The sequence below is a fragment of the Ylistrum balloti genome, unplaced genomic scaffold, assembly GCF_031769215.1.
Source record: "Ylistrum balloti isolate Yb309-2 unplaced genomic scaffold, AGI_CSIRO_Ybal_v1 Utg370066, whole genome shotgun sequence".
In the NCBI taxonomy this organism is placed as follows: domain Eukaryota; kingdom Metazoa; phylum Mollusca; class Bivalvia; order Pectinida; family Pectinidae; genus Ylistrum; species Ylistrum balloti.
In genome coordinates, this window is record NW_026782111.1 from 1301842 (window position 1) to 1317746 (window position 15905).

General features: G+C 40.0%; 1 protein-coding gene across 1 annotated transcript; it reads right to left on the bottom strand.

Annotated features, from left to right (window-relative positions):
* Positions 1–55: 55 nt before the first annotated feature.
* LOC132549595 (uncharacterized) lies at positions 56–2104 on the bottom strand. Its single transcript, XM_060213536.1, has one exon. The coding sequence runs from the start codon at positions 2102–2104 to the stop codon at positions 56–58; it is 2049 nt and encodes a 682-aa protein (XP_060069519.1).
* Positions 2105–15905: the final 13801 nt, after the last annotated feature.

Sequence of the window (15905 nt, forward strand, 5' to 3'; positions counted from 1 at the left end):
GACACACACATATACAGCAACTATTCTCTGTCTCTGACTTACATAGACACCAAAGCTATCCTTTGTCAGACGTTTGTGAGGCATACATACATAAATACACAACAGCTATCCGGTCAAAGGCGGGATTACACTCGTGAAGTAAAGTCTTGGATCTATCTGATTGCATGTAAGCCCGGATTGCCTTATCATAGTCCCCGATGGTTTGGTAACAGATTCCTAGGAGAGTGTGAAACATCCAGTGTTTTTCTCCGCTTTGATCATCTTCATACGGGACCTGTTTAAAGTTTTGTAATGCTTCAACACATCCTCCTATGTCTCCGAGCTCGTAACAGCACAGGAATTTCAGGAACAAAGCATATGGCTGTGGTGGGATTGCCAATTGCCTAGATTGTCTACGCAACTCTGGACTCAAATGAGGAAGGCACATCCTGTCAGAACGAAATACCAAATTTTGTGTGAATAATTTTTGCAGTCTTTCATATCTAAGTCCTGTCTTAAGAGATAAGTCATTGTACATCTTTCGTAGATATTCAATAGGGTAGCCTAATTCAAAATATGATGCTAATTCTAGAACTTTCCTGGTCATCTCCAAAGATTTACTGAAAGCTCCCGTCAGAAAATGGAAAGTTGCCAAATACAATAGTTCCGTACCCATTACCGCGGTAGGAATCATCCAATGTTTGCATTTCCGCAGCCGTCTGTACTTCATCTTGTTACCTTGAACATCCACGTTGTCTTGGTTGATTTGTTTTGTCGCAAGTATTTGCAGGCCTTTCATAGCATAGTGGTACGTGAAAATTTCATCGAAGTTTGTTTCTGCTGTCGTTAATAACTGCATTGCCGTTGTTACAGTTTTTAACGTGAGACGTCTGGTCCATACAGTGAGTGGTAAAACTTGAACTGTGGCTATATCTTCACTCATTACAATTTTCCAAACAGGTCTTGGCCGTTGAAGATCTGTTTGCACTGATACGTCAGACAGACTCTGCCAGATAGGTTTGTAGATGTTTCCTACTGACAAACACATCCATTTCATCTGAATGTATTGGTTTAAGACGTCCAACAGTATTTGTTGATTCTGTCCATGTACTTTCCTTTGGAACAAGTTGTTGGTAAGAATGAAATAATTCGGACAGAATCCTGCCTTGACCCAAGCGATCAGGATGTTGAAGCAAAACCAAAAGCAACCAAATAAGTTTTTGTCTTGCCAAATCATCTCACTGGAATTCTCTATTGCATGAAAAAGAATAATTTTCATAAAATAGGAACATAGGATGTCGTCGTCCCGAATGTTTTCTTTTAAATTGTCTTTTATTTGTTTCAAGAAATACTTCAGTAAGGCATACACTTTTTTTTGGACATGGTTAAATGAGTGGACTAAAGATTTCTCTGCTGTTACAAAAGATAATCTCCATTGTAAAAATGTGTCTTCAGAACACTTATCTCCAACTGGGACAAGATAGCATCCGTTCTGAACAATTTTGTCTATCAATGTTTGACACGGCCATCCGTGAAGACGTGGACGTGTGATCCATTCTCTAGCCTCCTTTGGCCAACTGTTACATGGAAAGCTATAGACGTTATCCGGGGTACGTTTTAATCCTAACGTTATACTAGGCCCACTTGTTTCATATGTCGCGCCTACCTCTTTACTGAAGCGACGCAGCCGTTGCCCCCTGTAGATATCACTGGATACAAATAACGAAGAACCTTTTCTTACAAACGACTTAAATAAATGTTCTTCACATCTGTGTCCTAACTGAAAAAGCTCTAAATTAACATAGCCTGGGCGACAGTCTTCTTCTCTAATGTACAGAATGGTTTTGTGTGCCAAGTTTGGAGGATGGCATTCGCCAGGATACATTACTATCGTAGTTTTGTCTATTCTCATATAATCTATATCCGAATCTGGTAAAGCCATTCCTTCTCCGGCGCTTCCGCATACAATTATTGAATTGGAATCAATGGCAGAATTGTCTAAATATTCACCTAAAATCTGCGACCTTATTCTTATATTAACTTCCTCTTGTGTCCCTAAAAATGACCGATCCATGTATGTTGAAAGTAGCAGGGACATCTGGTCACAATCTTTTGACGCCATCATGGTCAGTTGCACTGGACGAATTGGTCTGTAAACAAAACATCGATTTATATATCTGGTTCAAGCAATAAATCAATCATACCAACTTTTGCATTAACATTGATGTTATAATACATTCCCTTTAACACTTGCTTCACAGGAGAAAACCGAAAAGGGCTTTTCGCATTCAAGAAACCAAGAACGCGCAAAAATGTAATGAGTTAAAATATCTAAAATTCTGTATTTCTAAAATTGTGAGTTATGCAAATTAATTAGTGGCATTTTCCCCAAGGACATATCATTATTCCTCAACACATGACGTATTAAAACACACCAGGGTACGGAACAGGTCAATTTGGGATAATTTGTTGTAGTAGAAACAGGCCACACAGAGTCATTGTTGTTATATACGTTACTTATTTCACATTCGTAAGTGATTTTTACAAAAGTTACAGAAACATTCGTTCGTGTCTTTTTCTTTATAATTTTGGGGAAAGACATAAATAACTCAAGTGAAAGAAATAATATTTACTACAACCAAACTTTGTGTAACAAAAACAATTTTGGGGAAAAACATAACTAACTCAAGTGAAAGAAATAATATTTACTACAACCAAACAAACAAACAAGGCAAAATTTTTTTAAGTAAAGACAAAAACCAAAACGAAACATTTTTTTCAAAAAATCGAACATCATTCAAGTAGAAGCAAACGATAAAAGCTACTTACATCTTCACATCATGAAATGTTTACGGTGTTGATTGTAATCCGTCGCTCTGACAATCGCGTAAAAAATTCTGCATCACGCTCCGAACATTTTGTGAATAACTTAGTTTATGCACACAGTCTGTGTTTATCCACTTAACAAAGATTTCCTGTCAGTGACAACGATTAGTCATCTGTAAGCACATGTCTTTAAGGAGTGATATTAAACCACTTGATTATTGCTATATGATCCGACATTTCACAACCTGTACGAAATTTAGATCGATCTTCGTGTAAAGTTGATACGATGACATTATATCAAAATATCATAAGTAAAAATACTGCCATTATAATGGTAGAGAGGTTGAGGAGAGGAAGTCAACGAAGTGTTATTAATTGTTGGCTTCAACAAATTTCAATGTGTTAACAACGGCGGCCATTTTGTAATTTGATTTCGTAATCGACGTTTTTCTGAACAACACCCATCTTTAAACTTCTTCTCAAGTTCAACAAGTGATATTGATCTGAAGCTTGCCGTGAATGATTCTCAGATGGTATTGACAGCAATCAAATAACTTGTGCTCCCTGACAAACATGGCCACGGGAAAAAAGGCAAGCGATATATTTGTAAGCATGAAACAAACCGTGACTTTTGAAATGAAAAAAGAATACTCTACTTCTATTATTTCGGTTCAAACGTTACACACAATGTGATGCTCAGTCCCCCCTATTTACGCAAAAGATATGTTATGGACAGGGTCAAAATTTTGATCATGGCATTAAGATGACCTTGGCTAAGAACGTACTATCCCGAAAATGGTACGTGACTCGCTATGTCTTTTCATGCAATCTATTCCACTCATTTTCATTAAGTATGAAAGAAACTTTGATCCACACAATGAATTATAGATAAAGAAAATGTAACGACAGAATAATTCGGACTATGACCGTAGTCGTCTAAAGGTGCTCAACACGTGCCTTTTTATATCAAACATATTTGCGCAGACGGGTTACCAATCAAGTACCAAATAAGGGTTAAGTAACTTGTTAACAAAAACAAAAGATAAAAACAACAATGACTTCTTGTTCGAGCATTTATTACAGTTCAATACTTAAGCTTGGGTAGATCACAATAGCCAACGTCATAAATGCAGATTCGTGATCGTTGGTCAGAGGTTTCAGTATAAGAATATACAAGGGAGATTATTATTGATGGGTATTTGTATTATATAAGGGAAAAAGTTGATGATTGTTTGTATTAATAAATATATTACATGTTATTATCTAATACTGTTTAAGAAAATATGTCTTTTAATATACGATTTTGAATTTCACATATCCTCCGATGGTCTTGCAATGCCCTGTATATCAGGAAAAGACTGAAGCTGAATTTTGCATGTTGAGCTAAGGGACAAACGTCATTGGTCGCTGATCATTTTTTACCGCATGAATAATTGATTCAAACATATTTTATTATCAGTAGCCGATAAATGGATCAGAGACAAGTTCTAGCAACTAATGAACTCCATAAATGAAATTACAAATAAATAATAGACTGCACGTGACACATATTTATAATATAAACAAGAAGATATGTAATTCATAGACGTACAATTGTAAGTTTAAATCATTTTCTAAAAAGGAGGAAAAGATGAGATGATAGAATAGAAAGAAAAGAAGAGAGAGGGAGATAGTATAGATTTTATATCAATTTTATTTCAATTCTATATCAATTCAGTGCCAGCCACAAACATTTCAGAATTAGGTAATATTGAAACGCTTTGTTTGTTTTATAAACGTTTTGATATTTCTAACAATATTACAATCAGTTTCATATGAGTAAACATCACTGTCGCCCAAAATTTTATTATTATTTCTTTATTAAAATCTACGTCTAAATCATACAAAGTATCAAACAATATACGTCTATAATTAGAGAAAAATAAACATGTAAGAAAATAATGACTTACGTCTTCAATACCATCACCACACGGACAAATCGGGGATTGACAAATACCGTGAACCCTATATAAATCTGAACGCAAGCCACTACACTAATGTCTAATGCGGCCATGTATAACAGAGAGGTATCGATTATTACAATGTCAATAATCAGGAACTGAAGAGTGTATGCGGGATAGTTTGATTCTAAATGTTTTAGTGATACAGCCGATTTAGTAGAATTGTCTAAATTATTCCACAAATTTATAGACGACGGAACAAAAGACTTTTACATAATATCCAGACGACTTCGTGGGACTTGATAGTTGTCTGGATTTCTCAACTCCATATTTAAGTCACGCCTATTAGGTGGTATCAAGCTTTCTAAGTATGGAGGGACGTTTTTGTTATGTGTTTTGTAGAAAGTGGTAAGCTTTGATTCTTCTCTTCTCTGTTTGAGTGGATTCCAACCTGTTTCAGTATGTAAAGAGTCACGAGAAGCAATGGATGTGAGGCCAGAGACGATTCTAGCTGCTTCTAACTGAACTTTTTTCTAGGGAGTCAGACAAGTGTTCCGAACATCCATCCCAAACACACGAGGCATGTTCAAGCACATGTCGTATAAATAATACATATATAGTATTGAGAGTAGACTTAGCTACATTATACTTCAGTTTTTTTCAAAGCAATTACTTTTTGAGAAGAAGATTTGATCAAATGGTTTATGTGGTCTCTCCATTTGCAACTATTACTGAGAGTTACTCCTAAATGATGATGTGAGTCGTTGAACTCAATCGGCTCACCGTTGCATGTCAAATTTGGCTTAACTAGAATATGTTTAGAACAGAAGATAACTGCCTTAGTCTTTACTAGATTGAACTGCATAAGCCATTGACCAGACCAAATTTTTAGACGGTGTAAGTCCTCACTCAATGTTTGCTCGATTTTATTTAAATTGACAGACGATTTTTGGAAGAGAGGAATCGCCATCAAATAGTCTGACAAAAGTTTGCATTGGGTCAGCTAAGTCATTGATATAAAACGGGAACAGCAGGGACCCAGGTACAGAACTATGTGAATTCTCTTTAGAATAATAACCAAGCTATAAATTGAAGAAATGTGATTACTAATATGATGATGATTGTTGATTGTATGAAATGTATTGATGATGATGATGGTCTGGATGGCTTGTCAATGGATGGGATATTTTTTGTAATCATGATGATGATGATGATGATGATGATGATGATACGTGTTACACGTCCTTATGTATGTATATTGTTTTCCGTGTGAAAGCGAGTATGCTGTCTGGTATTTATGTAATGTACGAAATACCTTTGAAAAAGAAAAAAATCATATGAAAAATAGATATATATATCCTGGGTCACAGTCTGTCTCTCTAATGTACAACATGGTCTCGTGTGCCACTTTTTTTTTAATGATATTACGGATTGAAATTTATAACGGAACGCTCATGTAATTTTGACAAAACAGCGATTAAGTATTGATAAGTGATTATAAAGGTCATCTTTAATTATCAATAAACAATCGGACACAACGTTAATTAGTCTATTGTGTATAGTTTCACACCTCAGAGATTGGTGTGTGACGTGTGTCACGAGCAACGAAAATTATCTGTAGTGGTATAAATATTTAGGAGTTATTTTTTTCTAGGAACGGATTGTTTAATCAGAATATAAAAGATCTATATAATAAAAGTATGAAAGCTCTATTTGGAGTCATTGCTAGATGTCGTACTCATAATTTATCTATAGACTGTTAAATTGATCTGTTTGATAAAGTTGTAAAGCCAATATTACTATACCGCTGCGAAGTGTGGGGCTTCTCAAAGTTGAACCTTATTGAACATGTACATACGAAATATTGTAAATACATACTAAATGTATCGAAACATACACCCAACTGCATGGTTTATGGAGAACTTGGGCGATATCTGTTGATTATTAACATTAGAATAAAAATGGTAATTTTTGGGCCAAAATCAATTGTAACATAGACAATAAAATATCACGCAAATTGTATTTGTTATTGAATAATACCAATTCACCATGGATTAAATTTGTCAAGAGTATTTTTGATGAATGTGGATTGTCTTATGTATGGCAAAACCCTATCAATGTAAATATTACGTGGTTAAGAAATGTTTTGCACTCTGTTTTATATAGTCAGTTTCAACAATCCTGGGAAAGTAATATTATGACTATTTCTAAATGTATAAACTACAGAATGTTTAAAAATGTACTGAAACTTGAAAGTTATCTAATCAAACTACGTATTAAAAATAGAAGTATTTTAACAAAATTTAGAACATGTAACTTCAATCTCCCCATAGAAACTGGAAGACGGAGAAATGTACCCAGAGAAGACAGGAAACGTTTGAAATGTGATTCAAATGAAATAGGGGATGAATTCCATTATATATTTAAATGCCAAAAACCAGAACTGGTACAGTACAGAAATTTATATATTCACCCTCGATATCGAAACATACCAAATTGTATTAATTTCTACAACTTGATGAACTGTTAGCTTCAGTACATTGCACAACGTATGTAAATTTCTTACTATTCTTAAAGATAAACTAAACCCTCCTGGGTAACCTGTTGTACATTGTATAGAATGTGTAGGCTATCTATACATTACTGTATAACCACATGTTGTACATTCTTATGTATTAAGTTATGAGAATAAAGAACTGATCATACTGTATACGGGTATAACATCATAATTCCGTACCGGCTATTTCTCCCGTTCAGCAAACACAACTATTAAATTTACTTGAGTATTCATTTTTTTCGTCACAAAATTATAGGAAAATAACGAGAAGCAACGTAAATTCAATCATCTCTCTGACGGTATAAGTTTTTAAATGGTGCATTACTGAAACTTAAAGATATGTCCATTTAATGTTTATTTATCATAATATATCTGTACGCTTAAACTGGTCACGCTTGGTCACGTGTAAACAATTCACTCCTAATTCCTATAGATCTTTATTTGTCTAAGCTATAAAACTATGGCCGTATTAGGAAATATACTCAAATGACCGTTTTATATTTAGAAAATAAATAAATCCTATCCCACATTTTTTCACAAGTCATCCCTGAATTTATATAAACCACGATAGAATCACATCATCCGTACGATATAACCGCATGTCTAGCTCACAGGTGTGCAATAGTAAATCTCGCCCAGTTTTTTTATCGTGCTCACATCGCACATAAATAAACAAGATAAATGCAATTCAATTATAAAACAACTACATGTACTTCCGGTGTTGTTGTTTAGACAATATATCACATTTATGTATTCATGCAAGAGTAGTTCATCTTTCACTTTGTCTTTCACACCATAATGACAAAAATTAAGATTTGGGATATTTTTCTCAGTCTCTCGGCAACCCGTTTATGAAAACTGACGCATCACAAACATCGTGACGTCATCTGTTTAGGGATTTGTTCCAATGAATACGCTGTATGAATACGTTAAGGGGCAAAGTTTCAGGAAGCATGCTTTGAGTAAAGAAAACCTGTTATGCATGAAAGTATTCAGAAACATCGAGGAGAGTTCGGATCGTGGACGAGAATGCGTTTTAAAGAAGAATTGTATAAAACGGCTAATGCGAGTTTTTTTGGGCATGCGTAGTCACTCTAATTGGAATTATTATCTTCATTTACCTGTATTTATTTAAACATTCATATCTATTTACGGATATGTTAATTGATGCTGCTTTACATATTTTACGGAAGTCTTGCATTTCAATATAAGTCGTATCCGTCTTATCTGTAACTCAACAGTCAAGTGTGGGCAATACAGGAAGGAATCATCGTGTATTTACTCAATCTAAACAGAGACTTTTAATTTTATAAGTACAACTTATTTCAGGTACGAAATGGACAAGTATGTCGTGAAGCGAGAGAAGGACCATGAGCAGTGGCGTAGCCAGGATCTAAAGTTGGGGGGGGGCAAAAATCTCGCAACGCCGCCGAAGCCGTGCGTCACGAGCGCCGAAGGCGCGAAGCTTTGGCGAAGGGTCTGGGGGCCCTCCCCCAGTTGCCCCCGCCACCCTCCACTCCCACCCTTGCCTACGCCAGTGACCATGCGCGTATTGAACGTTGACCTCGCTGATAGTTGACCCGGTTAACCTTCACAAACTCTAGTCTATGACAATGTCAGACCCATTGCAAGATCAATACTTTATACCATTTACTCTCGCAAACCGTTAGATCTCCTGTTCTTATTTGAGAACGTGACATAACTTACTTGGATTGACTAAGATCATGGCAGGTGTCACAGATGAAGCAGAAGACGCTTGCTCTTCTGGAACACGTGGTAATATTCTCCTGATACTGTTTCAAGAGTACCCGTGTATATTTTTCTTTCGTTCATATTTTGCCCCAGTTTTATTACATTTGAGCCTGGATTATGATTACATACACATGCTGGTATTTTCTTACTGTTTTCAACATAAATCGTCTCCGTCCTTATCGGTCACTCAACTGTTATATCTACCACATGTAAAGATTTATCGCTCAATGTGTAACATTACACCAAGTATTTGTGTCTACACATACTATATCTATCGGAAGCAGACGCTTAATGTTCAATGTACATTTTATCATGCTCATGGATTCCGTCATCTGCACTTCAAGGGTCTTGTCAAATCAAAGTCACGTGATTTCCGACCGTGACATTTGTCACTGATGTAAACTATAGGGAAGTATTTCGAATGTGTGCCTGTCCCTGTAATACCTATAGGAAAACAGACACTTCTGTTACACGTGCCACTTATCTTATTCACCAGGGATGAGGGATACCAGGAAGTATTTCAAATAAAGGCATGTGTAACAGACAGACCAGTTGTCTTATCAATAAAAAAAAGAGGACTGGGATAACGAACTTCCCGTCCTACAGTTAAACTTTTATTGGAATTGACTTTCGTTTTCTCAATCTTAACTTTCATATGTTTATGAGTAAGTTCAGTTCGTTTATTATTCAGTCTGAACTAACTGTTGAGATTAAGCCCCTAGAATTACTGACCAATCCTGGTGTAACTAACCAGTTGTATGATAAAAACTGTATTCATTGTAGTTGAAGTTTTGTTGTATCTAACGTACTTAAAGAGGTGCTGTTTAATTATATGTAATATGTGCTTTGGGACTGTTTGATTGTCGTCTTTTATGTCAATTGAACAGAGCTAGAGCGTACACATGTACTTACAGTTGTTTTAGATAATCAAATATTTAAATTGAAGAGAATTATTGATATTTTAGTCGCTTTCTATGATACCTTGCCACATCATAATTCTAAGATTAAAGCCAACCATTGATTTTTTTTCCCCGGCGTCTCTTATACTAGAACACTTGAGGCTTAAAATACAACTGGAGTCGATAATTATGTATATCCCGCTGTAAAATATTATATTTGAATATTCCTGAACTCATTTGTGATTTAAAAAGATGTTGTTCACTTGTCTTTCCTACATGCGTTGAAATTATGATGTAAGATGTTTTAAAAGTAAGCATGGGTCAATTCATATTATTATAGCAAAATGGTTCCTTCCTTTCAAAGAAGTGTCAAATAAGTTTCAAAATAGACTATCTTACATTAGGGTAGGAGTAGGGGGTACAGGGTCAGGGTTACAAGGTACATGGTACATGATATGGGGTAGAACGTACAAGATAGGGGGCACAGGGTAGATGGTACATAATAAAGCAGAGGGAACAGGGTATGGGATACAGGCTGTAGAATGAAGGGTACAGGGGTAGGGGTATAATGTAGGCAAAGGGAACAGGGACTGAGGTACAGGGTAGGGATAGAGGGTAGAGTAGAAGAAAATGGTACAAGATACAAGGTAGGGAATTCAGGGTACAGGGTAGGGGGTACAGGATATGGGGTACAGGGTATGGGGTACAGAGTATACTGAGTTAAGTGGGTACAGGGTATGGGGTAGATGAAATGATAACAAGGAAGATGGTAGCTGGTACAGGGTAGAGTATGAAGGATACAGGGAGGGGATAGAGTTTAGGGGTAGGGGTAGAGTGTAGAGTATGAAGGATACAGGGATCGAATAGAGTGTAGAGGTTAGGGGTAGAGGGTACAAGGTAGAGTATGAAGGAAACAGGGAAGGGATAGAGGGTAGAGGTTAGGGGTAGGGATAGAGGGTGCAGGGTAGAGTATGAAGGATACAGGGAAGGGATAGGGAGTAGAGGTTAGGGGTTAGGGTAGAGGGTAGAGTATGAAGGATACAGGGAAGGGATAGGGAGTAGAGGTTATGGGTAGATGTTGAGGTTACTGGGTAGAGTATGAAGGATACAAGGAAGGGATAGAGGGTAGGGGTTAGGGGTAGGGGTACAGGGTAGAGTATGAAGGATACAGGGAAGGGATAGGGGTATAAGTTAAGGGTAGAGGGTACAGGGTAGAGTATGAAGGATACAGGGAAGGGATAGGGGTGGAGGTCAGGGGTACAGGGTAGAGTATGAAGGATACAGGGAAGGGATAGGGATGGAGGTTAGGGGTACAGGGTAGAGTATGAAGGTTACAGGGAAGGGATAGTAAAGGTAGGGTACAGGGTAGAGTTTGAAGGATACAGGGAATGGATAGAGAGTAGAGGTTAGGGGTAGGGGTACAGGGTACAGGGTAGACTATGAAGGATACAGGGAAGGGATAGGGTGGAGGTTAGGGTACAGGGTAGAGTATGAAGGTTACAGGGAAGGGATAGAGGGTAGAGGTTAAGGGTAGGGGTAGAGGGTGCAGTGTAGAATGAAGGATACAGGGAAGGGATAGGGATAGGGTAGGGGTAGAGGGTTAGGGGTATGAAGGATACAGGGAAGGGATAGAGGGTAGAGGTTAGGGGTAAGGGAAGAGGGTGCAGGATAGAGATTGAAGGATACAGGGAAGGGATAGAGGGTAGAGGTTAGGGGTAAGGGAAGAGGGTGCAGGGTAGAGATTGAAGGATACAGGGAAGGGATAGAGAGTAGATTTTAGGGGTAGATGTTGAGGGTACAGGGTAGAGTATGAAAGATACAGGGAAGGGATAGGGATAGAGGTTAGGGGTAGGGGTAGAGGGTACAGGATAGAGTATGAAGGATACAGAGAAGGGATGGGGTAGAGGCTAGTGGTAGTGGTGGAGGGTACAGAGTAGAGTATGAAGGATACAGGGAAGGGAGGGGTAGAGAGGGGTAGGGGTAGAGGGTACAGGGTAGTATGGTAGTTAGGGGTAGGGGTAGAGGGTACATGGTAAAGTATGAAGGATACAAGGAAGGGATAAGGGTAGAGTTTAGGGTAAGGGGTAGAGGGTACCAGGTAGAGTATGAAGAATACAGGGAAGGGATAGGGGTAGAGGTTAGGGATAGGGGTAGAGGGTACAGGGTAGAGTATGAAGGATGCAGGGAAGGGATAGAGGTAAAGGTTAGGGGTAGGGGCACAGGGTACAGGGTAGAGTATGAAGGATACAGGGAAGGGGGTTAGTAGTAGGGTAGAGGGTACAGGGAAGGAAGGGATAAGGGTAGAGTTTAGGGTAAGGGGTAGAGGGTACCAGGTAGAGTATGAAGAATACAGGGAAGGGATAGGGGTAGATGCTAGGATTAGGGTTTGAAGGGACAGGGTAGAGTATGAAAGATACAGGGAAGGGATAGAGAGTAAAAGGTTAGGGGTAGGGGTACAGGGTAGAGTACGAAGGATACAGGGAAGGGATGGGGTAGAGGTTGGGGGTAGAGGGTACAGGGTAGAGTATGAAAGATACAGGGAAGTGATAGAGAGAGTAGAAGGATACAAGAAGGGTAGGGGTAGAGGGTAGAGGATAGAGTATGAAGGATACAGGGAAGGGATAGATGGAAGAGGTTAGGGTAGAGGTTAGGGGTACAGGGTAGAGTATGAAGGATACAAGGAAGGGATAGGGGTAGAGTTCAGGGTTAGGGGTAGAGGGTACAAGGTAGAGTATGAAGGATACAGGGAAGGGATAGGGGTAGAGGTTAAGGGTAGAGGGTACAGGGTAGAGTATGAAAGATACAGGGAAGGGATAGAGAGTAAAAGGTTAGGGGTAGGGGTACAGGGTACAGGGTAGAGTACGAAGGATACAGGGAAGGGATGGGGTAGAGGTTAGGGGTAGTGGTAGAGGGTGCAGGGTAGAGTATGAAGGATACAATGAAGGGATAGAGGTATAAGTTAAGGGTAGAGGGTACATGGTAAAGTATGAAGGATACAAGGAAGGGATAAAGAGTAAAGGTTAGAGGGGTAGGGGTACAGGGGTAGAAGGGGAAGGGATAGGGGTAGAGGGTAGGGTAAGGGTACAGGGAAGGATACAGGGAAGGGATAGAGGGTAGGGTTAGGGGTAGGGGTACAGGGTAGAGTACGAAGGATACAGGGAAGGGATGGGGTAGAGGTTGGGGGTAGAGGGTACAGGGTAGAGTATGAGGATGAAGGGATAGAGTAGGTCAAGGATACAGGGAAGGGTACAGTACAATAGAGTTCAGGGTTAGGGGTAGAGGGTACATGGTAGAGTATGAAAGATACAGGGAAGGGATAGAGAGTAAAAGGTTAGGGGTAGGGGTACAGGGTAGAGTTTGAAGGATACAGGGAATGGATAGAGAGTAGAGGTTAGGGGTAGGGGCACAGGGTACAGGGTAGAGTATGAAGGTAGAAGGGTAGAGGTAGGGGTAGGGAAGTACAGGGTAGAGTATGAAGGATACAGGGAAGGGATAGGGTACAGGTTAGGGTTTGGGTAGAGGGTACAAGGTAGAGTATGAAGAATACAGGGAAGGGATAGGGGTAGAGGTTGGGGGTAGAGGGTAGAGGGTAGAGTAGGAAGGATGCAAGGAAGGGATAGAGGGTAGAAGTTAGGGGTAGGGGTACAGGGTATAGGGTAGAGTATGAAAGATACAGGGAAGGGATAGAGAGTAGAGGTAAGGGGTAGGGGTAGAGGGTACAGGATAGAGTGTGAAGGATACAGGGAAGGGATAGGGATAGAGGTTAGGGGTAGGGGTAGAGGATACATGGTAAAGTATGAAGGATAAAGGGAAGGGATAGAGAGCAAAGTTTAGGAGTAGGGGTATAGGGTACAGGGTAGAGTATGAAGGATACAAGGAAGGGATAGGGGTAGAGATTAGGGTTTTGGGTAGAGGGTACAAGGTAGAGTATGAAGAATACAGGGAAGGGATAGGGGTAGAGGTTGGGGGTAGGGGTAGAGGGTACAGGGTAGAGTATGAAGGATACAGGGAAGGGATAGGGGTATAAGTTAAGGGTAGAGGGTACAGGGTAGAGTATGAAAGATACAGGGAAGGGATAGGGGTAGAGGTTAGGGATAGTGGTAGAGGGTACAGCGTAGAGTATGAAGGATACAGGGAAGGGATAGGAGGGGTAGAGTACAGGGTAAAAGGTTAGGGGTAGGGGTAGGGGTAGTGGTAGGGTACAGGGTAGAGTATGAAGGATACAAGGAAGGGATAGGGGTAGAGTTCAGGGTTAGGGGTAGAGGGTACAAGGTAGAGTATGAAGGGTAGGGGTTAGGGGTAGGGAAGGGATGAAGGATACAGGGAAGGATAGAGGGGTTAGGGGTAGAGGGTACAGGGTAGAGTATGAAAGATACAGGGAATGGATAGAGAGTAGAGGTTAGGGGTAGGGGTACAGGGTAGAGTATGAAGGATACAAGGAAGGGATAGAGGGTAGGGGTTAGGGGTAGGGGTACAGGGTAGAGTTAGGGGTAGAGAAGGGATAGAGGTACAGGGTAGGGGTAGAATGGTAAGGGAAGGGATAGGGTAGGGTAAGGGACAGGGTAGGTATGGATACAGGGAAGGGATAGAGGTAGGGTTAGTGGTAGGGGTACAGGGTACAGGGTAGAGTATGAAGGATACAGGGAATGGATAGAGAATAGAGGTTTGGGGTAGGGGTAGAGGGTACAGGGTAGAGTATGAAGGATACAGGGAAGGGATAGAGAGTAGAGGTTAGGGGTAGGGGTACAGGGTACAGGGTAGAGTATGAAGGATACAGGGAAGGGATAGAGGTAGAGGTTATTGGTAGAGGGTGCAGGGTAGAGTATGAAGGATACAATGAAGGGATAGAGAGTAGAGGTAAGGGGTAGGGGTAGAGGGTACAGGATAGAGTATGAAGGATACAGAGAAGGGATGGGGTAGAGGCTAGTGGTAGTGGTAGAGGGTACAGGGTAGAGTATGAAGGATACAAGGAAGGGATAGAGGGTAGGGGTTAGGGGTAGGGGTACAGGGTAGAGTATGAAGGATACAGGGAAGGGATGGGGTAGAGGGTAGTGGTAGTGGTAGAGGGTGCAGGGTAGAGTATGAAGGATACAAGGAAGGGATAGAAGGTAGGGGTTAGGGGTAGTGGTACAGGGTAGAGTATGAAGGATACAGGGAAGGGATAGGGGTAAAAGTTAAGGGTAGAGGGTACTGGGTAGAGTATGAAAGATACAGGGAAGTGATAGAGAGTGAATGGTTAGGGGTAGGGGTACAGGGTACATGGTAAAGTACGAAGGATACAGGGAATGGATGGGGTAGAGGTTAGGGGTAGTGGTAGAGGGTGCAGGGTAGAGTATGAAGGATACAATGAAGGGATAGAGAGTAGAGGTAAGGGGTAGGGGTAGAGGGTAGAGGATAGAGTATGAAGGATACAGGGAAGGGATAGATGGTAGAGGTTAGGGGTAGTGGTAGAGGGTACATGGTAAAGTATGAAGGATAAAGGGAAGGGATAGAGAGCAAAGGTTAGGGTAGAGGTTAAGGGTACAGGGTAGAGTATGAAGGATACAGGGAAGGGATAGGGGTGGAGGTTAGGGGTACAGGGTAGAGTATGAAGGTTACAGGGAAGGGATAGAGGGTAGAGGTTAGGGGTAGGGGTAGAGGATTCAGTGTAGAGATTGAAGGATACAGGGAAAGGATAGGGGTACAGGGTACAGGGTAGAGTATGAAGGATACAGAGAAGTACAGCTGTATTTTAGCACGTGCGGTAATTCGACAGAATTACTCTCAGGCGGAATTTACTTAAATATTGAGTTTAGAAATATAAAGAGTTGTTGAATTAAACAGTTTTAAATATTTTATTGAACAAGTTGATTTATTCATAAAATCGGTATTATATCCGATATAGTTTGGAAGTACGTTTCCACGTGGAGCAATTATTTTGGCGTCCGTCATCAGGCAAAATTCAACGTGACG

Excerpts from the sequence above, each read along its gene's own strand:
- LOC132549595 (XM_060213536.1), bottom strand. The coding sequence starts at position 2,104 with ATGATGGCGTCAAAAGATTGTGACCAGATGTCCCTGCTACTTTCAACA.